Source organism: Podarcis gaigeae, assembly GCF_964106915.1.
Source record: "Podarcis gaigeae genome assembly, chromosome: 13".
NCBI classification, from domain to species: domain Eukaryota; kingdom Metazoa; phylum Chordata; class Lepidosauria; order Squamata; family Lacertidae; genus Podarcis; species Podarcis gaigeae.
Genome location: NC_139689.1, coordinates 21,452,035 through 21,476,691, shown reverse-complemented (window position 1 = coordinate 21,476,691; position 24,657 = coordinate 21,452,035). Strand labels below are relative to the sequence as shown.

Genomic DNA, 24,657 nt, shown 5'->3' with positions numbered 1-24,657 from the left:
TCCACATGGCTCATGGGAGCAGGCTTTCATTAATATTGATAAAAATGTTACATAGCAAATGTCTTTCTGCACATGCTTAGAGGCATTGTTATTTCCATGATCCAAGACACATGGAAACACACACTTGGGAGTCAGTGATGGTGAGCTTTGGTACAAAATAAAACCTGAGGGAAAACATTTCCTAACTCATGAACACAGCTGTGTGTGTGTGTGTGTGTGTGTGTGTGAGAGAGAGAGAGAGAGAGAGAGAGCGCGCGCGCGCGAGCTATTATTCCCATTTTACATACAAGGGAAATGAAAGCTGAGAGACAATAAGTTGCTTCGGCAGAGATGGCATGACCCGATTTGGCATCTGAGGTAGAAAATTCCAAAGGTAAAAACAGTGATAAACTAAATAATTGACAGTGTGTTGCTCTTTAATGGCACCCTAAGCTCTGCCACCGAAAGATCTGCCGCTGTCACACCCCAAGCATGACTCAGTAAATTCATGGATGGACTTTGTTGTCTGAGGCCACAGTGCTGAGTTTTATAAATGGTTCAGAGCAGAGCTTTCCAAATTGTGTGTCGTGACACATTAGTGTGTCGTCTGTAGTGTGTAGGTGTGTCGTGCGAACACCCTGCACTTCTCCCGGGGCTGGAAAGGAATTAGTTTACCCTCCGATTTGCTAGTAAAGCCGAATTACTGTGTCACAAAATGATGCATGTCTAAAAAGTGTGTCACCAACATGAAAAGTTTGGAAAGCTCTCGTTTAGAGAGAGAAAACATGGGGAAGGGCAAGGGTGGCCATTCAGGTGAGATTTCAGAGACATTGGCAGAGGAAGGTTGCCATGTGGCTAGAACATCTTCTGGCCTGTGGAGATTATTTAAACAAAAGATTCAGACAGCTGCCTGCTCATCCAATGAAAAAGCCATTACTTCCAAGGCAGTCCTGGTTCTGGCCTGCTTAGCAAAGCAGTGCTACAGCAGCAAGTGCAGTTCTCACAGCGCTGCTCCATTAAGTTGGCAGGTAAGGTCTGCACTGCAATCCTTTCACTCCAACCTGATCAATTCTGCTTTTTCAGGACTGCTCTTATGAATCACACCATCATTTCTGGTTTGTCTTTAAGGGCAGGTCCTGACACTTCAGCCTGAGCTCAGGTGCTTTTCCCCCCAACTCTAAAAGGATGATTGCATGGACTTGGACTCCTTTTGGCTGCTTCTCCTCAGTGTGAGGCAAATCACAGGGGAGTGTTGGGGCTGATATGTGTTTTTAAAAAAGGTTTTCCAAATCCATGACCAAGGGGTAAAAGGGGAATTTCCAAGCTCTGCCCCACTGAGACCAAATGATGGGGTAGGTAATTAATGAGAACCACAAGGAAGATGCCCACAACTGCCCTGCCTGTTTGATGACTTTGGGGGCTATTTTGTTGCTCTACCTTAAGATTTCCCAGTCTATGAAGAGCTGAACCACTGGGGATGTCAGCCAATCATCAACAGAAGCCCACAAACTACCCAGGAGGTGACTTCTCCCACACAGCAAATCAGATTCTGAACCCTAGAAATCCAACATTCCTCCTCCTTCAGGTGAAACCCTCATCCCAGGTGCTCTTAGCCAGTCAGAACAACTTGTCTCCATGAGTGCATGGAATAATTGCAGGATGAACCTATTGGAACCACGAACCCCAATAATTGCAGGAAATAACTGCCTTCTTAACCAATCAGGACCTACAGTTAGCATTCCTGAGACCAATGGGCGAGGCACTTACCGTGCTGCTACCCAGCCGGTCCAGATATACATCTAGTCCACCCCTGAGACAAGTCAACCGGGTGCCTCCAAGACAGAAGGAAACACTGCTGGAGGTTGCAAAAGGACCAGCTGAAGATGGGAGGCCGATTCTGTGTCATGCTACTGCTGCTGGCGGTTGGGGCTCAAGGGCTCATGAGGTAAGAGAAAGCAAGATGTTTCTTAAGCTCCATGGTGGGAGAGGTTAGTGGGGTATTCCAGTAGCTAGAATCCCTATGTGGAGCGACAGTTTTGAGTGGGTCAGGGATGCTAGACCTCCAGGAGATGACGGGACAACACAGCTTAATTTTAAGCATCAGCTGGTGCAATGGGTAGCTTGAGTTTCCTGAAAGAGGCATATAGTCTAGTGGAAGGCAAAGAGACAGCTCAGTTTTAGTAAAACATAGGGAGCTGAGGTATACTGAGGGCTTATCCGCACTACTCTTTCCCCACTGCTTCCCCTGGGGGAATCTTTAGGGTGCAATCGGAGCAAATGGCAATTTGGGTTTTCCCCAGATTGCCATTTGTTCTGATTTATCACTAAAGAGTGGGCTCTCCCTTGGAAAGGAGTAGGGCAGGAGGAAAGCTGCTCAGACCTGCACTTTCTAGGCACAGCACTAGCGGAAGTGTGGACGAGCCCTGGGTCAGACAATTGGTCCACTCAGCTCAATATTGTGTTCACTGCCTGGCAGTCGCTCTCCGGAGTTTCAGAGCACCTCTCCCAGCACGGCCTGGAGATGCCAGGAATTGAACCTGGGACCTTCTGCATGCAAAGCAGGTGCTCTACCGCAGAGCTACAGTTCCCAGTTGATTATCATTTCTAAAAATTAAACTAGGAGCGCCTAATTCAGATGACTTGGAGGGTAAAGCTCCACACCCATTGTTGTTGCTGTTGTTGAATGAATGAATGAATGAATGAATGTTGATTATCACAGCTAAACAGCCAGCATAGGTTGCTGTTGTTGTTAATGCACACTTTACCCCAAGGTCCCAGGGCAGGTTACAACAATCAAAATATTTAAAAGCAATTTAAGACAACTTACTGTTGCAGAAATAAGGTGGGTCCTAAAAAAATATGCCCAAGCAGGCAAATGCACAATTTTGCAGCCAACCCTCGTTGATTTTAGGCAGGAGGGAGGGGGAGAAGGCAACAAGGTGCATAGAAATTTGGGATTTTGAAGAGTTAGATTCAAGTCCCTTTTAGCTTTAATAATTCAGAGTAGCCAAGGACCAATCACCAGTCACCCTCACAGAGCTATTTGGGGGATAAAAAGGGGGGTAGGGGAATAAACCTTCACCAGCACTAGGTACCTCTGTTGCTAGGATTGGAGGCAGGGTTTATCTGGCACACACATCCCAAATATTTTATTCAAGCTGGCATCCCTGGTCCCCAGCCTGGAGAGCCTCTGCTAGTCAGTACCCAGCTTGATGGACCAATGGCCTGGCTTAGTATCAGTCAGATTCCTATGTTCTTGTGCAAGAGAAGGGCGACTCAATATGGTTTTCCACTACAGACTGGGAAGGGAGAAGGGACTAGTGGTTAGAATGGAAGATCAGAAATCTCTTGGGATTGCAAACCAGCGGGTTGAAGCAGAGGGTGATGGGCCCGAGAGGTGATGAGGGAGAAAGAAGGCAGGTTTTTTTGTGAAAGGAGGAAGACCTTGTGAAATGCAGCAGCAACATTAAGAGCCAGGCTTAGAACTCCAGGATTCTCAGGAATAAAGGTTTGGATTAAATGATAGCGGCAGGCAAGGTTATGCTGAAAGCAAGGTTCCTACACCCTTTTTTCCCTCCTGAAGACTGCTGTGTTGAATTACAGGCAAAAATTCAACAGGAGAAGCTTTCCTCATGCTCCAGCTCCATACCTGGGGAAACGTTGCCTTTTGAACTTGTGTCTGTCCCTAGCAAGACCTCAAGGATAGTGGAGGGTCCAGTCCAGGAGAGGACTGGATTAGTGCAGGACTTCCCATGATGTTGGTTTTCTAAGGGTGCCTCCAGACTGCCGGTATTTTGCTGGAGGGATTCAGGCACATAATAAGTAGATTAAAGGCTCTGCAGAATGAATGCTGATTGCCATATAAACGCCCTGTAAACAAATTAGAATGAATGCTCAATAAAAACAGTCTTAAACCCCCTCATAAGCATTGTGCAAACAAACCAGAGAGCAAGCCAAATAAATAGGTCACTGGAGGATCCCCTAGCGTTGCCAGTCTGAGTGAGGTTGCCAAGTGACATGCTCCTCTGCCTTTAACAGTATGTTGATGTGTGGAAACCAGCCACTGAAGCTTTTTCTGGGTACAGAGCTAAATGTTATTGCTTGCGAGCGTCTGCCTGTCAAACTGAAATTTTAAATCCCACCTTTCCTTCAAGGAGCTCAAGGTGACACGCATCATTCTGCCCTGCCCCACCCATTTTGTCCCCATGACAACCTTGCAAGGTGGGTTAGGCTGACCAAGACTAAGGTGACCCAGGGAGCTTCATGGCTGACGGAATAAGAACCCTGGTAACGCAGGTGGTCCTAGGTCCAGCACTCTAACCACTGCACTGCGTTGTCAAAGGCTCAGGAGCAACAGAGGCGGGTTATACTACAAACAGAGAAGTTGGCACCCCTCTAACCGAGGCACAAGCACATTGTTTTCTGAGTGGGGAGTTTCAGGTTATCAGTTTGACAGTGGGAGTCGCATGATGTCACACCAAACCTTTACCTAGCACGCACTTCCTGTCTGCGCAAGGTGCTCGGCCTCAATGCTCAGCGCTCCGTTCTGCTGAGCCAACATCCTTCCGCCTCCCAGCCCATGTAGGAATACATTAGCCAAAGAGCAAAACAAAACACCTGAGAGCAGCCCTCGTTAAGAAGGCCCCTGTAATTATGACACCGATACTTGGCCATCACCCAGCTGCAGGTAGGAGGGTTGGGCAAGGGAGATAATTACAGATATGCTGCGCTGCTCATCAACAGGCAGGGCAGGACATGTGCGTTGGGGCAGTGAGGCCAGCCCTTCACCTGGGATTGAAATCAGAGCTGGCAGGAGGCAGCCCCTGGAGAAGATGTGCTTCCCTGCCTCTTCCATAACCACATGGCAGGGATCAGCTCCCTCTTTTGCATAGGGCTCAGATGACTACCTGGAACCCAGTGGGTGGGGAGTTTTCCCTGGCAAGAAAATGGGATTATCCTGGAAGAACTTGGTGGGCGTTATGCTCTGCATGACTCTTACTGCCCTGTCCTGAACGCAGAGATCTGGCAGCTCTTTATTTGTCTTCTAGTTTTTTTGAAGACAGACATATATACAGTGTGTGTGTGTGTGTGTGTGTGTGTGTGTGTGTGTGTGTAAAATAGAACTTTATTGAGGTTGATAATGAGCCAGCAAAATTTTCGCCAACTTCTGCCAGTCACAGAAATAGGATTCTACAGTACTACATTTTGCTCTGCGTGCTTTTGGAAGAGCAGGGTTTTATTATTATTATTATTATTATTATTATTATTATTATTATTTGCACTAGTGTGGCTAGGAAAAAAAAGGGGCCATTTTACGTGCCCTACCAGTTTCTGGCTCAGTACTGCTGTCACCCCATAGACACCCTCTCCCTTCTAAAATAACCCAGGGCCATTCTTAAATGCAGGAATGCAGAACCTGTGACCCTCCCAGTGTTGCTGGACCAGGCCATATCCCACATCATTTACTTAAAGCACTCTTATGCCACTTGAACAGTCATGGCTCCCCCTTCCCCCAATAATATCGGAAATTGTTAAAGGTGTTGGGAGTCATAACTCTGCGAGGGGGTCTCCTAACCACTCTTTACACCCTTAACAAACTACACTTCCCAGAATTATTTGGAGGAAGCTGTAAAATAGTGTAAGAGTGCTTGAGATGTGTGGTATGGGCAGCCCTCCTTGCCCATGCTGGCTGGGGGTGATGGTAGCTGGAGTCCAACAGGGCTGTTGTATGTTTTTAAAGGACTCAGAGCACAGGCCTATGACACAAGTTTGCACAAAAATTGCAAACACCCCCTCCTTTCCCAAATAATTAATTCCATTCCTTTCCCAAATAACCCAGGCATCCTAGACCTGGGCCCCATAGCTAGTGTCTGAAGTCTGTTTTTGTTTGGCCAAGTGCTTCCTCACCACCAACTACCCTCCACAGGAAATGGGGGAGGGGGAGGGGGAGGACAGATGGACCTGTGTGGCTCTCCAAATGTTGCTGGACTAAAAGTCCCATCAGCCTCAGCTCCTCCCGGTGACCTTTATATTCAGCATTTATATTCAGCATTCATCCAGATTTGCCAGCACAAAGCTTACATGGTGGTTAGACATGGGGCATTTCCAGGCCACCTGTTTATTGAGCGTTCATCCTGACTTGCTTGCAGATGACATTGGCTGATTAATGATGATTCATTACCATTTGTTTATGGTGTGGTTAGATGACATTGCATCAAAGCAATTGTTATCCCACACTTTTCCTGTGGGGGCGGGGCGAGGGGGGAATAGTTATAGATCACTAGTGTAGGGTAATTCATGAAATACTTGGCCAGATCCCTAGATCCAAAGCTCAGGGCTAAACATACTCTCCAGCAAGAAAAAGCCCCCAGTAGTGTTTAAAAAGGCACAAAAGCAAGCAATAGTGTAGCGTGGGAATTTACAGTGTTAAACCTTTTAATATCCCATTAAGTCCACTACCAGAGCTTCCACATTTCTATCCCACTTAGAGTTGATCAGACCACACACCTTAGTAAGTTTTAAAATGCTTTACCTACAACATTCCAAAGGTCAGGTTCATGAATCTATCCATACAGCAGCAAGTGAACACAGGCAGGAATCTTGGGGTACAAAATATAGTGAATAAGTCTAAGCATGCGGCCTGAGCTTGTAGCGAGCAAGCTCATGCACATCCTATTTCAGAGAGTTCACATTGTTTGCTCTTTTCCCATGTGAGGGGGATGACCTAGCAGCTGAATATAGCAATTCTGCGGCCTTAACCCTTTCATGCATTAACTAGCCCTATGATTGCTAGTTATATTTGATTGTAATTTCCCACATTTCCCTGTCACTTTCATTATGGCAAAAAGTTTGATATTTTGGGGAAGCGGGTTTGTTGTGCAAGACCTCCCAATCAACTATAACTGGGCATTGAGAATTTGCCAGTATGTGACTGAATCCCACCAGAACATAGCAACAATCTGGAAGCATCCCATGTCAAAACTTGCTTGAGTAGTTCTGATTTCACCAGGCAATTATACAACATTGAATATTCATCCTGCATTCGTCTTGATTTGCTAGCAGGGTTTTTATATGTCTTCCCATTATTCATTTGTCCTTTCTACGTGTTTCAATACATGTTCACATCACTTTCCTAAACCAAAACCAAAATGGATTTGTTGCCCTAGGGCAATAGAGCGCTTTAATCCACTTTACCTGTGCAAATCTCAGATGCCTCCAGGTGGTTGGTATTTTGCAAAAGTGATTCAAGTGCATACTGGAACATTATGCAGGAAAATTGTCCCATAATTAATTCTATAAGCCTCCCTCCTCAACTAACTCCTTCAGATTTTAGCCCTCATAGTCTTCTAAAAACAATAATTAGGGTCTGAGACAAAACAGTAAGGGGGAAAAGGTCCCTCTCCCCCTGTAATTTGAGCACTTAGCTCCTGTACTTCACTGCAACGAAGCCTTAAGTTTGTGTAACTGAGGTCACATCCACACCATGCATTCAATCCACTCTTACACCATGGAGTCATGGAGAACCTTGGGAACTGTAGTTTGTTAAGGGTACTGGGCATTCTAGGTCTGGGAGGGTCAGCACCCTTAACAATTTCCAGGACTCTTCATTGGAAGCCATAACAGTGCTTGAAATGTAGGGTTATTTTGGCACCTGAAAATCCCACAAGCACGAATCTGAGGGCCCTGGCAGTACCAATACAATATTTAAATAATAGTAGTAAACAAAAGACTTGGTTTCCCTTTCATTGCACCTAAAACCTGCTGCCTGAGGCAGCCACCTGTCTAACACAGGGGTCAGCAATCTTTTTCAGCTGTGGGCCGGTCCACCGCCCCTCAGACCATGTGGTGGGCTGGACTATATTTTGGGGGGGAAATATGAACAAATTCCTATGCCCCACAAATAACCCAGAGATGCATTTTAAATAAAAGCACACATTCTACTCATGTAAAAACACGCTGATTCCTGGACAGTTCGCGGGCCAGATTGAGAAGGCGTTTAGGCCGCATCCGGCCCATGGGCCTTAGGTTGCCTATCCCTGGTCTAATGAAAGGGCTGGTCCTCATAATGCATTCCTCCTGACAACTCTCCTCTGCTTATTTTCCTCTCCTTGGCAGGATCCCGTTGCAGAAGTTCCCCTCAGTCCGAAGCCGGTTTGGCCGCTCAGGCCTCCCCATCGCTGACTTGTTAAGACGAGGAAGAGTCAGGTCTGGGTCACCCTCGGAAGAAGGTTCTGTCGCCCGCCAACGCCTGCACAACTACATGGATGTAAGTGCCCACGAGTGGCAGATGGTGCCCATTGGGACAGGAAGGGCAGAAGGCAGGGAGCCCAACAGGAGGCAGAGGCAAAGCGCCTGACAGACACCAATTAATTCTAGTTTTATCCCCCATTCTCCTCTCTGCTGATTTCTGAGGGGGAGGAAGCTGATGGGCCGTGCCCCCAGACTCCCCAAATGGTGGGGGTAGGCCGAGCTTGTGGGGGGAGCAATGTCCCATTTGCCCTAGTGGGACAACCCCCAGTAGTGCCCACTCACCTTCCCTAGGGTACGGACAGAAACTAGGGTTGATGGCACCTTGTACAGCCCCCCTGTCAAACCTGGCACCAGCCCTGGGAAATGGGAGGCCATTTTGGGAATTCTGTGTTGACCCCTTCCTTCCCCCCCCCCCCCATTCTACCCTAGGCACAATACTATGGACAGGTCTGCATTGGAACCCCAGAACAGTGCTTCAATGTTGTCTTTGATACTGGTTCGTCGAATTTGTGGGTGCCCTCCTCCAAATGTTGCCTGTTTCACCTGGCATGCTGTAAGTTTATTTTTTATTCTTATTGGCTTTCCTCACAAAAGTGACCCCAAGCGAACCCACAAGAGCAACAAAACACTAAAACCAAGCATAACAAACAGCTGATAAAAACCTGAAAACACAACTATACAACATTATTGTTGCCTTGTAGCTCAGTCAGTAGAGCATGAGACTCTTAAATCTCAGGCTCATGGCTTCAAGCAAAAGATTCCTGCATTGCATAGTTGCTCCTCCTGTAACACAAGCAACACTGGCAAACCATTGATGCTTGGCTTTGTTTTCTGTTCAAACTAGGATTTATGGTTTGTTTTGCTATCCCTTCTGCTAGCAAAGGAGCAATCAAGGTTCACCGTGATGTGTGAATGCAGCTACTACAATGCTATTTTTATCAAAAGAAAACATGTTGTCGTCTTGCCAAGATGTTTCCCCCCTGCCAATTACCCACTTCCAATCCGTTTTATAAAAATATCAAATATTGGGAAAATATTGCTTAAACAGAAGAGTTTTACAGTGCTGTAACACTATAACGCTAATTTTAAAACAATGAAAAGCTGTCATTACAAACATTTTCCTTCTAATTAAACACTTCCCATATGCACTTCTGATCAAAAACAAACTTTTAAAAATATATATATTTCTTGAGTAGCAATGCACAATCACACTTACATAAATGAGCTTTCAGTGCTAAATTAATCAGCGATATAAGTACCTATTTATATATAGCTTGAAATCACTCAGGCGAACTGAATCTTCTTTTTATTCACGCACAGCTGCTCTGTCACAATGCCCACTAGTGGTGGGGATGTAGCATAGCAGCAGAAACACACAGAAAACGATACTGTACCTATGGTAGTGTGGAAAGTCAGTTACAATTCTCCTTGTCGCTTCCAGGAGAAGAGTAATGGCTTATTCATGCTCAGGGCATCAGCCTGGAAGAGGGATGGGGGAGAAATCTGATTCAGTTCGCATTTGAAGCCAAATCGGTCAAATCTGCCCTTTCTGAAACAATATGAGAACTGAAACAGAGCCATCCTTTCAAAATTTCCATTTCACCAAATGTTGTGATGCAACTCTCCCACCAAACAGTGTTTACAAAAAACGTATGATAGGGGGAAATACACACACACACACACACACACACACACACACACACACACACACCATATTCAGGTGCATTATATTTGGAAAAATGCTTACAGAAATGTGCACATGAATCAATACCACGTACAAATAGGTGGTTATTTAGGAGACCTTTGCACTAAAATGCTGAATTATTTTCATGTGGATGTTTTGTTTTTCTAAACATTGCAAATGGCTGCAGAAATGTATAGAACCGAATTTAAGACTGGAACAATGGGAAATTGAAAGAAGTATTCTGGAAGCAGCCCAGAATAAACACTGTCCTGAGTGTCTTGCACCAAATGACGGTTCCCTAAATAAATTAACAGAAAAATACTAGGGTCAGAGATAGTAATGAGGTTCCGGGGCCAAATCTAGCCTCCCAAGAGATGCCAACCAGGCCCCTGTTGTGGATGACTTGAGAAGCTGGTATAAGATTTATATGGCCCTACACTGGTTCCACCTGAGACAAGAGAACTTGCTGGCAGCCCATTGTAAGGGTTATGGGTGAAGTTGGTGCTAGGCTATGCTTCACCCTCTCCTCAAAGTGTTGCCGTTACCAGTGTTCTAGAGCACGAGTGAGGAAGTGGATGTGGCCACTGCCCCACCCTCCACTGGCTATTTTTGGCCAGAGGGCTGGGCCGGCCAGCTGCCAGTCACCTGACACCATACCACATCAAGCAATTCTGCTTCAAAGGGAGAATCGGGAGTGCATTAATCTTCCTTGGCACTCCTGGGTTGAATTCAAACTTCTGCTGCACTGGCTCGCCCCTTGTAAGCCCCAGCTCAAATTCAAGCCAAAGATTCCTGCCAAAAGCAGGGCTTGCCTTTAGGCTTTCGTGGAAGTGATTCCGGTGAGGCTTGGCATTTGGTGACCACTTTAAAAGGTGCCCAACCCCACTTGCAGATGAACCACCAGAGCACCATAACTCTAAGGCTCCCTGTCGTTCCTTTGCAACCCTGGCTTTGCTTACCTCACACCTGACACCAGATGATGTCAGGTGGAGGCTTGGGGAATAACAGACTGGCAGGCCACACAAGTGTCCCTAGTTGGCCTCACTTGACCTGAGATTCCCCATCTTTGCTGTGCAGCCTTAGGGAGGAAGGCCTTTATACTCTTCTTGATCTCAAGAAAAGATCGCGCAATTGTTGAATGGTAACAGGACAGTGTCACCTGTAAGGTAGCTGCTGCTAAGGAAACCATAAGCTTTGATGATGATGGTAATAACAACAATATTTTAAATAAAATGTTCCTGGGAGCTAGAAGCACTAGAGTTGAAACCAACCCCTATCCTGCCACTACACAGACAGCTGCTTTCTCTCTCCTCAGGGGTACACAGTCACTACCGGGGCTTTTTCTCCTTGACTCACAAGGCCAACAAAGCCAAATTTGCCATTCACTATGGAAGCGGAAGTCTCAAAGGATTCTTGAGCGAGGATGTTCTGAGGGTGAGTACAGGGGGCTCAGATGCCTGGATTCTTCTCCAAGAGGCAGAATAAGCTTAACCAGTGGGGGAGGGAAGGTTTCTGTACGATTTACCTTCAGAACGTGACTTCAGTGCCAGGTCAGCCCTGGAAGTTATGATGGGGAGGGGATGGAGGATGGGGGAAAGCACCCAAGCATGCAGGGTGTCTTTTCCTTCACACCGAATCACCAGCATCGGCCCACAAGTTCACACACCTCTGTGATAGCTTCTAAGAGAGAGAGGGAGTTGTGCCTGGGAAATTTGCACTCCTTTTTATTAAATGGTGGAGACCATGGCCCTTTGGTTGTGAAAGTGATGAAGAGACTAATGTTTTAAAATGTTATATACATATATGAAGGTTCCAGCTGTTGTGTTGTTGTTGTTGTTATCCAGGGACAATGTCTGTATTCTGGCCCCTGATCCCAGTAAATCACTGCGTCTATTTTTGCCTTTTGAGTATCGTGAATGACATTTTAAAAAACCACAAAAACCCACACAGCCTTTATCCTTTACCCCTGAATAACTGTGAGGCTGACACAACCAACTAGGTTTTCATAGCGTTCTTGAAAAGCTCACCATGGCTTAGGCCTCTGTGTACCTTCTGTGTGACGAGTGCATTTTTGTGTGCCAGCAATGCCTCTCGAATACCACGGGCATAACTGGGCTTCCGCCAAATCCTGTAGCCCTTCAGCTTTCCATAACTCTGGTACAGGGATTGCACCCTAAATCTCTGAGTGAGGCTGAAAGCATTTTGACTTTGCTGCGCATACATGTAAACAAAGACTTAAGAACTGGTTGTCTGTGGCCTACCGGGTGGAGTGGCCAGCTGCCAGGCCCCTTCACTACCTACTAAACATGCATCACTGTAAATGCAAGGGAACTTGGGAAGCTGCCTTATGCTGAGTCAGACCCAGAGGCACAACCTTGCACCCGAGGTTGAGGGCGCCCAACACGTGTTGCACATATGGGACGTCATGTGTGTGTGATGCACGATGCACGCATGACGTCACATCATCGGGGGAGACGAAGTGTGGAGCCAAGCACAGCCTGGCTTCAGTGGCCAGTGGCTCCTCCTCTCTCGTGCTCAGGAGAAGCCTGTGCTGCGCTCAGCACTGAACTCGTCTTCCTCCACCCTTTCAACACTGAGGGGGCCTGGCCCCTTGCCAACAGATACTGAGGAGGACAAAGACTCCCCGGCCCTATGGAGTTGGTGCGCCTGGTCACACCATTGGCCCACCTAGCTCATTATTATCTATGCTGACTGATAGTGGCTCTCTAGGGCTAATCTCAGATAATCTCAGGCCTACCTGGAGATGCCAGGGATCAAACCTGCATGCAATGCAGATGCTGTACCACCGAGCCATAGCTTTCTGAAGGCAGCCCTGTTTAGGGAAGTTTTTAATGTTTGAAGTTTTGTTCTGCTTTTAATGTTCTGTTGAAAGCCGCCCAGAGTGGCTGGGGAAACCCAGCCAGATAGGCAGGGTAGAAATAAATTATTATTATTATTATTATTACTATTACTTATTATTATTACTATTACTATGCCCAGGGCATCTTGGGAATCCAAGCCAGCCCCGCTGAGGGCTGCTCATGACCAATGGGCTTTAGCTGATTCATTACTGAGGATGAGTCTGAAGTGTTTGTGTTTACCTTTGGAAGGCATGAGAAAAGTGAGATAGGCTTTCCTTCCAGTGTAACCTCTGACAGCTTCTGTTTGTTAAACTGTAAATTGTCTAAGGCTTACCACTCCAACACCCTCCAGAAGGCACTTTGAGAGATGTTTTGAAAATAGGCAAACTTATTTAAATTATATTGATGGATTACAAAGTTACATGATTAATCAACTAAAAATCTTGCAGTGGCTATGAGCCTTAATTAAAATTATTCAGACATTCATCATGGCAATATATATATATATATATATATATATATATATATATATGGCATCATTACATGAATGTAGCACTTTGTGATATTGCCTAAGCAAATCCTCAGAGTAGAGCATATTTCAAGATAGTTTCCTCTGCATTTGGAGAGAGGAACTGTGGTTTGCTTAAACTATGTTTCGGAACATGCCAACATCTGAAACTGCAGTTTGATCCTGACTTACCTCCACTATAGTTTACCAGATTATAATTTCTGATCTCTTCCTCTGGTTCATGAAAGAGAAGGAGGGGGAGCACACAACCCAATGGCTTGCCATAATTCATTCACATAGTGGGAAACTACTGTCTCCTGTTACATCTCAACCCAGCTACAGCTGAATCCCAGTTTCTCTTCTACTAGAAAGTAAGCACTGGATCTGAAGGAAGAAAGACAGGTGACACCACACAGGTATTCAGGGACAGAGCTCTAGGCTTAAAGATGCAGCAAGAGGATGCTAAAGCCTTGGTCCTTCAAAACTGAGTGTTGTAGTGGGTATCAGGTTTTTCTAATTCAGAGATATGTGAGTATCTGGTCGATGGAGCAGAAGACATGATGCTTACCTTCTCTCTCCTCAGATTGGCAACTTAAGCATTCAGAACCAGACATTTGCCGAGGCTACAGATCTGCCAGGTTTGGTTTTTGTAGCTGCAAAGTTTGATGGCATCATGGGGCTGGGGTATCCCAGCATCTCAGTCAACAATATCACCCCACCCTTTGATAACATGATGAAGAATAAGCTGCTTAAGAAGAACGTATTCTCCTTCCACCTCTGCAAGTAGGAATCCTTCATGTTACCTCCTCCTTTCTCTCATCTCAGTCTTACCCTTCCCAAGTCCCAATGCATCCCTTTAGAGATGCATCCAATGTTAGCCACAATCAGAGTAGACTCGTTGGAATTAATTGGCATGACTAATGTAGCTGTTAACGAAGCTCTGGCATAATAGGATCATACCATCGAGTCCCAATTAATCTTGCTGCCCTATTCTGGACCAACTGAAGTTTCCAAACCATCTTCAAGGGCAAAAATTTACAGTGCATGAGAAACTATTTGCTTTTCCTTCACAGCTGCTGTTTGCATTGACTTAGTCTTTCCTACACTGAACATGCCCTCAAATCATGCCCTCAAATCATTGGATGTTAGGATTAGGCACACTCTCTCCATTCTCAACAGAAGAGAAGAACAAAGAGCTTCGCTTAGCAAGCACAGTGGTGGCCAATGTTGGTGCCTTTTCCACATTGACGGGGGCTGGGGAACATGCCTGCTCCTTTTTGCTCTTCCTAAATGTGGCCACCATTTTGTCTTACTTGACACACCCCATGGCAGCCATTTTGTGACTGGCACGGAATTATCAGAATTCCAAATGCATCCACTGGCCCGAAAAGGTTGGCAACCTCTGGCCTAAGTAAGCTATTAAGAGGTACTTTGAGCCGATGAGTCATCTTGTTGCAGCAGGATAGCTCTGGGTGACATCTTTTTATGCAGGAATCTGGGCTGTCAGTTTTCCAGTTGGCATAACATTCTTCTTTTCAGTGACTCACAAAGACTGGTTTAGGATTCTGAAATGCCTCTGTGTATACAATACAATTAAAGAGAATGTTGATTGCCAGGTGGAGTTCAGTATGTCCTGCCATGTATATATTCTGGGTGGATACCGTCACACATTATAGGTACATGAGTGGGATGATGTGGATATTTTCTGAGCATTCTCGGTTGTTCCTCATCTAATGGCAGGTGGTTCCATCACTCTGGTGTTTCATGTAACATGACATCTTTACTGGGTCTGCTTCTTTTTGGTGACAGAGTACTGGAAAATAACATTGTTTTGGTAGTGTCCTTGCTGTTGAACAATTGTAGAACTCAAAAAGTCCCAAGTTCAATTGCTAGCATTTCCAAGCAGAGCTCTTGTCTGAAACTTTGGGTAGCTGCTCCCGGTTCCTAGAGACAATACTGAGCATGTTTAGCCATTGCTCTGACTCAGTATGGCAGCTTCCTATGTACCGTATTTACAGCTATACAGGTTCAGTAGGTTATGAACAAGCTTGCCAGGTGGCTACTCTACCCGGTGGCCATGGTCAATCATTTCTAGCCCCAAAGCAGTGTCAGCCCATACCCTCAAGATCAAGATCTTAAACAGCTATTTCTGCCAGCCAAAAGCCTCTCAGAAACCTTTCTCAGTCAGCACTAAAGCTCAAGCCACAGTTTGTTCAGATTCGAACTGTCCCTTTGAGACCCCACCCGGTGATGGATGTGACATGTTAGAGGAGCATGGAGCAGCCATTGCTCATCAGAGTCCATTTTCCATGAGGCAGGGTTGCCAACTGACCAGGGGCTGGGATGGCCTGACCTGTTCCTGTACCCTTTAACAGAAAGTCAACATGCATAAATTGGCAGGTGAAGCTTATCAAAGGAACAAGGTTAAAAGAACATCATGGATTTGAGTTATTGTTTGCAATTCCAAGTGTTCCCTTTGAACCACTTTGAGAACTGTAGCTGCAGGAAGGGAACAGGGGTCTCCTGACAATCCCCTGCTCCAAGAATTCCTTGGGGGAAGCCATGACTGTTTCAGGTGGTATCATAGTGCTTTCAAGGTATGAATGTGGACTTAAGTTGCCCAGAGGCAATCTATACATTTATGCCAATGTTTATTCAACCACTTAGAGGTGTGAGGGTCCCCCACCGCCCCGTTAGGTGGCTCACAAGTTTTGTTAAGTAAATAAAATTTCCTTTCCTCTTGCTTGCCTGCTCCACACATATACCCATTGTTGCTCCTCAGAAGAAGCACTTTTTGACCCTTCTGATTCTTCTCCTAGCACTGAGAGCGGCTACGAAAACAACGGTGGCGAAGTGGTTTTCGGAGATATCAACCACGATGCCTACGAAGGGAAGCTCCACTACATCCCAGTGTCACGTAAGGCTTACTGGCAGATCAAGATAGACAAGTGAGTGCCGCCATTTATTTCCTGATCTGTTTCTGGGATAGATTTATGTACCGCTTAATCATTCACATTTCCAAGATGGCGCACATAAAAACAAAACAATTAAAAGCCGCCATAGAACTGAATGCTACCTTAGAACACATACTGGAATAAGAAAGTCTTCTGTTGCGCGGCAAGACTGAGACTAAGAAGGAAGAAGCGGACAGGCAATGCTACCACCCCCTGCACTGGCAAGTGAAGGCTGGGTGAGGGCAGACTGAGGTTGCTGGGTAAAGTGCCACTCTTGCCCCAGTGGACCAGCCTCTGCTGTGCATTATTGAACTGTCCAATTTTATAACTGGGTTTCCCCACAAGGTCAATTTAGCATGCGAAAGTGGATCAATTTTATTTTTATATTCCATTTCTTTCTAACCGACTTAATTGTTTCAAGGGTCTCTCACATTTTCAAATATTTTGATCCTAATATTGTCCAATCTACCACAGATGCTGTATACGTATATTCTAAAGTTGCCCAGGGTGGATAGTTAACACCAAATATAGGTTTCCGAATTTGGATTTATTTATTTTTGGCAGAGATATTCTTGGAGTTGCTGAACTCCAAAGACATTTCCTAAACAAACAAACAAAATATTTTTTGAAAATATGTTCCAGATATATAAACTAGAAGTCCTCTCAGAATATAAAATTTTTGCACAAAGGCAAGAGTTGAAGGTTTTTTTCTATCCACTTTTGATTGTAGCCACACAAACACTCTGCCCCCCAAGCCATGCCTGCTGCCGCCAATATAGATTCCAGAAGACAAATAAACCAGAAATCAACTCCTGCTTTATTTAAAACAACCAGTGTTTAAAAATTCAAACAACAAACCATTAATTTTTAAAAAATATTGACATCCTGAATATGCAGTGAACAAAACACTTTTGCTGATGGTACTTGGGTGTAGACCTAGAGAATAGTACTTCAAGTCATCAGTGAATAATAGTTATAATTGTCAAACATATTTCAACCTTACAGCCTTCCTCGGTGGCATCAGTGTCTAAAATGGCAGATTTAGCTGCTTGGGAGTTTGATAAGATAATTCAGGCTTGCATCCATCCAAATTAATGTCCTAACAGTAAATATATAATTGCATTTCCATTATTCAGCATGATTGCAATACCCCCCACCTGAAAAAGATGTTCTAAGCAAGGCCACATATCTCTATTTGCCATCTATGAGAAATGTTTGTGTTTAAAGAATAAATGTGAAGCCTAATGCAGGAAACACTCTACCCTCTGGCCTCTTGGGTACAGCAGTCCTTTCCTCTTAGTGATGCCAAGTTGCAGTTATCCTGGTGGAGTTTTCCGCCAGCCCATCTGGGGAGTTCTGCTAGTGTGGCTTCATCTCTGCCAGTGGAGATACACAGCCTTTGCCAACCTGGAGCCTGGCAGATGTTTTGGACTACAATTCCCATCAGCCAGTGCTGGCTGGAGCTGATGGGAGTTGTAGTCCTAAACTTTTTGCAGGCACCAATTGGGGAAGACTGCCTTAAGGATGCTGGGCTGGTGTAATTCAGATATAGGATCTCGCCCTAAACCTGAATCGCATTCTGGCTTTTCCAGACAACCACTTTACAGAGCAGTCGTGCTGATTAAGGATATGTTCACATTAGGGACGTGCAATGCGATGAGGGCATTTTCCCGCCCACTGCATTTCAAGCTGCATTAGCATGGTGTTGTTCACATCAGAGAGTGGGTGGGGATGTCTTCACCAGATGCACATGGCCTTTTTGGTTTCCCCTGACAAGGTCAGAGCCACCATGGTGCAGCCATTAGAATATCAGGCTAAGATCTCAGTGACCAGGGTTTGAATCCCCACTTTAGTCATGAAGCTCACTGGATGACTTTGGACCAGCCAGTCACTATCTCACAGCCTAGTCTGTCTTGCAGAGTTGCTGCAGTGGTAACATGTGTGTGTGACGGGGAATCATCTGTACTGCCTGAGCTACCTGGAGGGAAGGTGGACTAGAAATCTAGCAATATAAAGATTTGGTATTCTCACCATAGTAAAGTATGAGTATCTAGCAAAAGAGTTCACCCCACATCAGTGTGTGTGTGTGTGTAATTTGCAAGCCATTGTTCTGATTTACATCCTCCCAAGGCAGCCCAAAAAAGCATAATATTACAATAAAATATAAAATTAAATTTCAAAAATGCAAGAAATGAGCTCTGCATTATTGAAATCTAACAACCAGTATAAAACAATTTCCAGAGCCTCAGCTATAAACCATGAGCTTTGAGTTTTTGTGTAACACCGGACTGGAGTTCCATATGCTACCAACATTGCTAATGGTCCAGGTTAACCTATTCAATAGGTTGTTTGTTTTGCAAGAACACCACTAACCACAAGAGGGCAGTGCTGTTGCATTTTCAACCAACTTTCCGATATACAGTACTTGCTGCTCCTGTTTCCTGAGGTTTCTGCTATTTTTGTACTTTGCGTGTTCTCTTGGATATTATTTCTGTTATTGTTGTGGAGGGGTTTTTTTATTGTAAGTTGCCCTGGAGGCAAAAAAGCTGAAAGATGGGAAATTAAATGTTTTCAATGAATAAATAAGAATAAAGATGTGCTGAGTGGAAGCAGAAAATCCCAATCAATCCACGCAGCTCCTAAGGGAAAGTCAATTGCTGGAAACCTGACATCAAGGACACTGCTAGGTCCAAAACAAACTCGGGACACAGGCCCATGACCCAGATTTTGCCGATGGGCAAATTAAAACAGTGGGTGGTTGAGGTCTTAGATCACATCCATATCCTACATTTAAAGCACTCTTAGACCACTTTTAACAGTCATGAAGAACCTTGAGAACTGTAGTTTGTTAAGAGTGCTGGGAACTATAGCTACGTGAGATCAGCTACAGTAGTTCCTAGGATTTTCCAGGCCTGTTAACCCATGTGTTAAGAGGTCTTTAACTGTAACAGTATAGAGAGAAACAGCCCATGCAATTTTTATGCAGGGGGATCAGTGCAAAAAACAAAACAAAACCCAAGGACTCAGGTCCCTAACAACACTCCCTGCCTGATATGCTAGTTTTCTTGGTGCAGAGGTTTATTTATTCAATTCGTGTGTGTAAAGAAGAAAGAGGAACAGCCCAGACACAGGTTCATCCCCTTCATCTGTTGTTGGTGAGAACTAGATCTTAAACTGCCAATCCCAAGCTCTTTCAGCGGTGTGTATGAGTTTGGTGGTCAGAGTCCTCCTGCTCACTAGCTTCTGGTTGTCTGGCCACAGATGTGTCCTCTCAACTCTCATCAGACCTCCAAAACACCGTGAATAAAGGCTGCCAACCACTTTCGTTTCCCCTCTGTGTAGGATAACTGTGGAGAAGCAATCTAAGAGTGAAAAATGTTGGCCGTGGAGGCTGTTTGACAAGGACAATTCAACAAAGTTGTGCAAGGACAGTTGCCAAGGCATTGTGGACACTGGCACTTCTCTTATCACAGGGTCTAGTGATGAAATCAAAGAGTTGCAGAAGGCCATTGGGGCTGAACATATCATGGGAGGACAGGTAAGGAAGAGGCAACGTGTCTCGGATCCTTGAATGACCCATCCAAAACAACAACAACAAAACCTCCATGCAGAGCCTTCCAAATTAACAAATCCACCCCTTGGTTCTGGTTTCATTGGCTTATTCTCTCTGCTGTCGATCTGTCGGTGTGATATCCCATCATACTCTAATGTGACCAAGAAGCAGAACTCAGGCTAGGGTTGTGCACCTGAAGGAGTGAGTTTATGCAGGACCATTTTCAGTGACCAGAGTCAGCAGAGGTGGGAAGCAGACTTTGTTTCTATTCCAATGGTATACCCAACATTCTTTTGCTTTCTTCCATTGGAAATCTTTCCACGAATTGGAAATCTTACTACAGTATTTTCACCTTAAAGTCCTGCACTTAAGAGGCCAGTTTTGCAGTGAGGCCAAAACCTGCCTTCCTTCCCCGACCCTGGGGCTCTTCCTGACCACCTGCTTTTTTATCATTCATTCTGATTTGCTTGCACAAAGCTTAGCATGGAGGTCAGACTATGCCTGGTGTTTGTTGAGCGTTCTTTCTTGTTTGTTTGCGGGGAGGTGATTTGACAAGGAACAGCATCAAACTGTGGGGTTCCCTCCTTTGCTCCACATCACTGACTGCCATTGGCAGGGAAGGTCGCCCTGTGATGATGCAACACACTGCATTTGGCTAAGGAGAGAAGATGCAATCCCAAGGATGCCATTTTCAGCGACAGCTCCTCATCTGCCGTGGAGTCTAGTACCTTCAACCTCTGGCAAAACGCGGTGATGGGAGTGAGTGGAGTTTGGGGTAAATGCCCTAGCATAGAAGAGGTGTGTTAAGAGAAGAATGGCTGTCCAGTCTCTTCCCCTTCCCTTCCTCATGGCACTCTCTCTTTCCCCACCACAGTATGCAATAGATTGCAGTAAACTTCCTGAGCTACCAAACGTGACTTTTCATCTTGGTGGAAAGCCCTTCGCTCTGACACCAAAGGACTACGTTCTTCAGGTAAGAGAGGCCAACACAAGACCTTTGAGGAAATGGTGATGGCTTTAGCAGAGGGTTGGTTAAGATGATCCTTGGGATCCAATCAAACTTTATAATTCTATGATTCTGTGACTGTAAAGTGGTATGAAGGTGCATTAAGTGTATAATGCAGATGGGGCCTTAGACCCTAGGCAGTGACAGTCAGTCTGACTGGACAATACTGACCAAGTGAACCCATGTGTCAGGTTCGGTATAAGGTAGCTTCCTATGTTCCTCAGAATTCCTGAGTGAGAGTGAGCCCACACCTTGTTCAGGAGTATAGGTGGGGGAGGAATTTGGTTAGCATTTTAATACACAACTCCCTAATTTGCACTTCTTGAAACAATATGCAGACCAAACACAGCTGTCTTTCAAAATCTGCAATTCTCCATCCAAATAATACATACATAAATGTCTACATTCGGGGAAAGTGAGCATAAAAATGCACATGTTCATGAAAATAACATTTTAAAAAATGCATTACAAGCTAAATTGCTTGCAAAAATGTGTGTGTTGGGGAAATTTCCATGCAAAAATGAGAATAGCTGCACATTGCTGGGCATTGGACTAGATGATCCTCAGGGTCCCTTCCAAATCTACTATTCTACGATTCTATGAATATAGGGAGAAATTTCCACTAAATGCTAATGAATTTTCATGAGGATCTTTCTTTAAATAATGCAGAGGTGTGGGGAATTGAATTTAAGATAGAAAAATGGGGGAAAGGGGAAATATTCAAACTGACAATTACTCAGCGGAAAGGACTATAGTGGCATTGCCTACAGTCTCTAGAAGCCTGTAAGCCTCCTGCGACGGCCTCTCAATGAACTGTGCTATTTCCCTCCCATCTTCACAGATAACCCAAGGAGGAGTGACTGTCTGCCTCAGCGGCTTCATGAGTCTTGACATCCCTAAGCCCACCGGACCACTCTGGATCCTGGGTGACGTTTTCCTCCGGCGCTTTTACTCAGTTTTTGACCGAGATAATGACCAAGTTGGCTTAGCTGTCTCCAAACAAACCATATGCGGTGCAACTACAGCTGCAGTAGCAGCTACACCGGCTCCACAGGGCACAACTCCAGCTGCAGCCACCACAACCTCCGGATGTTAGCTGTCCAGTGTTCCAAGTGCTGAACTCAGGAACTCAGCAGGGTTGAGAAGTGGGGTGTGTGTATTTGCATAGCAGCAGGGGTGGGGTTCCACAGCATGGGATTTGCAGTCGCCCTATTTCTCAGACACAGCTCCTTTTTTAAAAAACAACAACACAAGTTTCTAATCCTCATGGTGGCAGAGGAAAAGATGATGCACCTTGGAAAGTCCCCTTTGAACTTCAAATACATTGCTGTGTATATCAAGTGTGCAGGGCTTCTCCCACCGAGTTCTCCTCTTCCATCCTCCTCCCCAGCTTGCTGATCCTATGCATGTCTACTCAGAAGTAATTCCGGTGAGGTCAGAGGGACTTTCTTCCAAGGAAGTATGGCTGGGATTGCAGCTTTTAGAGTCCTGTTTGCTACAGCAAGCAGGACAGCCTCAGACAATGGGATCAACAAGCTGGTGGGGGATAATGCTTTCTTCATGTGACTTGATAGCTCACGGCTTGATGAGTCACCCTTGGATATTTAAGGTGATGTAACATTCTGAGCCCATAGCACAGGCTTTGTGCTTTGTGCTCAGAAGGTCCCAGATTCAGCCTCTGGCATGCCTAGCGAAAAAGAGATCTCGGTTATCAGGACTGTGTTACCAGATCTGCGAGTGCGCCTGTGTGCATGCATGTGCAAACAAGTATCCTACATGCGTATTCACAGAAAATCTAATTTTGTGCAATTAGCAATGCTACCCTTGGGAACTGTACTGGAGACGATTGTGTGTGTGTGTGCGCGCACACACAAAATTGCTTTGCTTTCTTTAGCACTGATTTAGCGGTGACCAAGGATTCAGTATTAGTGTTCTTGCTCCTGAAATATTAACATTTGTAATATGAGTAGTGCAAATATTGCAATGCTGCAACTGTAATATTTATTCATAAAAGAATAACGTCTGGAAGGAAATAACACAACGATATAACAATGATTTTAAAAGCCACCATCGTTTCAGAAGCATGAAATGCCGCTACAGAGACTTACAGGACAGAAAGGGTTAATAATGCTGGTGGAGGCTGATGGGAGATGTAGCCCAAAACATCTGGATGGCATCACCTTGGGGAAGGCTGCTCTTGTGGGTAATGCCTTCCTTTCTCCTTCATGAGAATGGTTCATAAGCCCTTGTGCATTTTGAAATTAATATGATATGCTTATGCTTAGGATCAAAGCTCACCTAACATAGGAGGGTGCTTGGATTTGCTTTGCCAGGAGCAGCACTAGGGACTGATGAGGGGAGGGAGAGAGGCTTTCACTCTCTCACTGAGTACTGCAGCACTCCTCCCAGGCCCCCACTTGCTGTGGCATGCCAGCCTATCCTGGCCGCAACATCCATCAGTATTTGCCCCCTGAATCTCAGCCGTTCCATTATAAAGTTCCCATGCCTCGCTTCCACAGCTGCTGGGAATGTGTGGACCAGGCCCGTAAGTGGCTCATAGCACGATGGAGAGGATGATCCATGTGGAGTTGGTGGCAAGTCCTCCTTCTGGACATTACAGAAGGACAAGCAGGGTGGCTTGTTTCTCCATGACATCAGTGTGCACTTCCCAAGGGGACTGATAACGTTCTTAAGAATTCTTGCAACTTTTAAGGCTCTTGCCCTGACATAGCATCTCACGTCCCAAGCAAAGTCAGAGTTCTTCTAGCTAAGTTAGCCTACTAAGCTTTTGTGTTTGTTTCCTAATGTTTCTAGTTGTGTTCTTGTTCTGTTTCCCAGCCCCGCAAATAAACACCCTTTGTTTAAGAAGTCTTGTTTTGCCTTGGATTACTGAAAAGTCCTGGCTGGCAACTGTGTGTGTCCGTGTCTAATCCACATAATGCTATACTATATTCAGACATACGCTCTTACAAGGGTGAATTGATATGCTCAGGGGCAGCCAAACTGCACAAACAACCTACACAGTAGCTTGGCGGAGGGGAGGGAGGTAACTGTTTTCCGGGACACCGATGAAGGGGGTGCAGCCATTCAGGAGGACAGCAGTACAATATTTAGGGCCAGCCCCTTGATCACGTGGCAGTTGCAGGAAGAAACATCTTCTGGGTCGCCTTTTGCAAAGTGGCAGTGGCTGCCTGTTATTCCTTGCGCAAAGAAAAGCAGCTGAAAAGCCCCCAAAGGCACAGCGAGAGATGATGAGGTAAAGAGAGAGGTTTTTTAAACCCTGTCAGTTGGACGCACGCGCATACCAGCATGTTAAACAGCCTCGTTTGTTCTGCGAGACCCTGTTTGATCACCGGAAAGCATCTCTTCGCTGCTGTCTTGTAATACCAGGTGGGTCCCTGCAGTGCCTGACAGCCGTACAAGACAGCTCTCCCCAGCACTCCCGACAATTCACTCGGTGCACCAGACGCAGGGGCTCCCAAGTTTAATTAGAATAATTGACACTTGTTTTGGAAATTGGCTAAATAATAACTGCACAGCACGCAAAGCTTGAAAGGAGGAAGACTGACATCAATGATGGGGGCAGGGACCGTCCTTCGTATCACACAATTTTGGTTTTTGGCTTTTTTTGGGGGGGGAAGGGTGATGGGAGTGGCAAAAGGGGATTGGGGAGCAAAATATACTCTGAAAGTTCGAGCAAATAATGTGAATTCAAAGGGTGCAGATGTTGTATAGCTGACAAGCAAAAGCCAGAGTGCTGGACTAGGACCTGGGAGACCAGGGTTTATATCCCTGCTCAGCCATGAAGTCCACTGAGTGATATTGGGCCAGTCATTGTCTTTCTGCCTAAGCTTCCAGAGAG

The 24,657-nt window shown here is 45.4% G+C and overlaps 1 protein-coding gene across 1 annotated transcript; it reads left to right on the top strand.

The window, feature by feature from the left end:
- The first annotated feature begins 1,773 nt into the window (after positions 1-1,773).
- LOC310829511 (cathepsin D-like) lies at positions 1,774-23,663 on the top strand. The gene is made up of 9 exons (XM_083708083.1): positions 1,774-1,924; positions 8,095-8,245; positions 8,659-8,782; positions 11,229-11,347; positions 13,866-14,065; positions 16,102-16,230; positions 19,579-19,774; positions 20,664-20,762; positions 21,637-23,663. Exons 1-9 carry the CDS (start codon positions 1,863-1,865, stop codon positions 21,889-21,891), a joined length of 1,335 nt encoding a protein of 444 aa, XP_083564209.1. The 5' UTR covers positions 1,774-1,862; the 3' UTR covers positions 21,892-23,663.
- The last annotated feature ends 994 nt before the right edge of the window (positions 23,664-24,657 follow it).

Excerpts from the sequence above, each read along its gene's own strand:
- LOC310829511 (XM_083708083.1), top strand. The coding sequence starts at position 1,863 with ATGGGAGGCCGATTCTGTGTCATGCTACTGCTGCTGGCGGTTGGGGCT. Across the intron at positions 1,925-8,094 it reads GGGGCTCAAGGGCTCATGAG|GATCCCGTTGCAGAAGTTCC; the intron begins GTAAGAGAAAGC and ends TCTCCTTGGCAG. Across the intron at positions 8,246-8,658 it reads GCCTGCACAACTACATGGAT|GCACAATACTATGGACAGGT; the intron begins GTAAGTGCCCAC and ends ATTCTACCCTAG.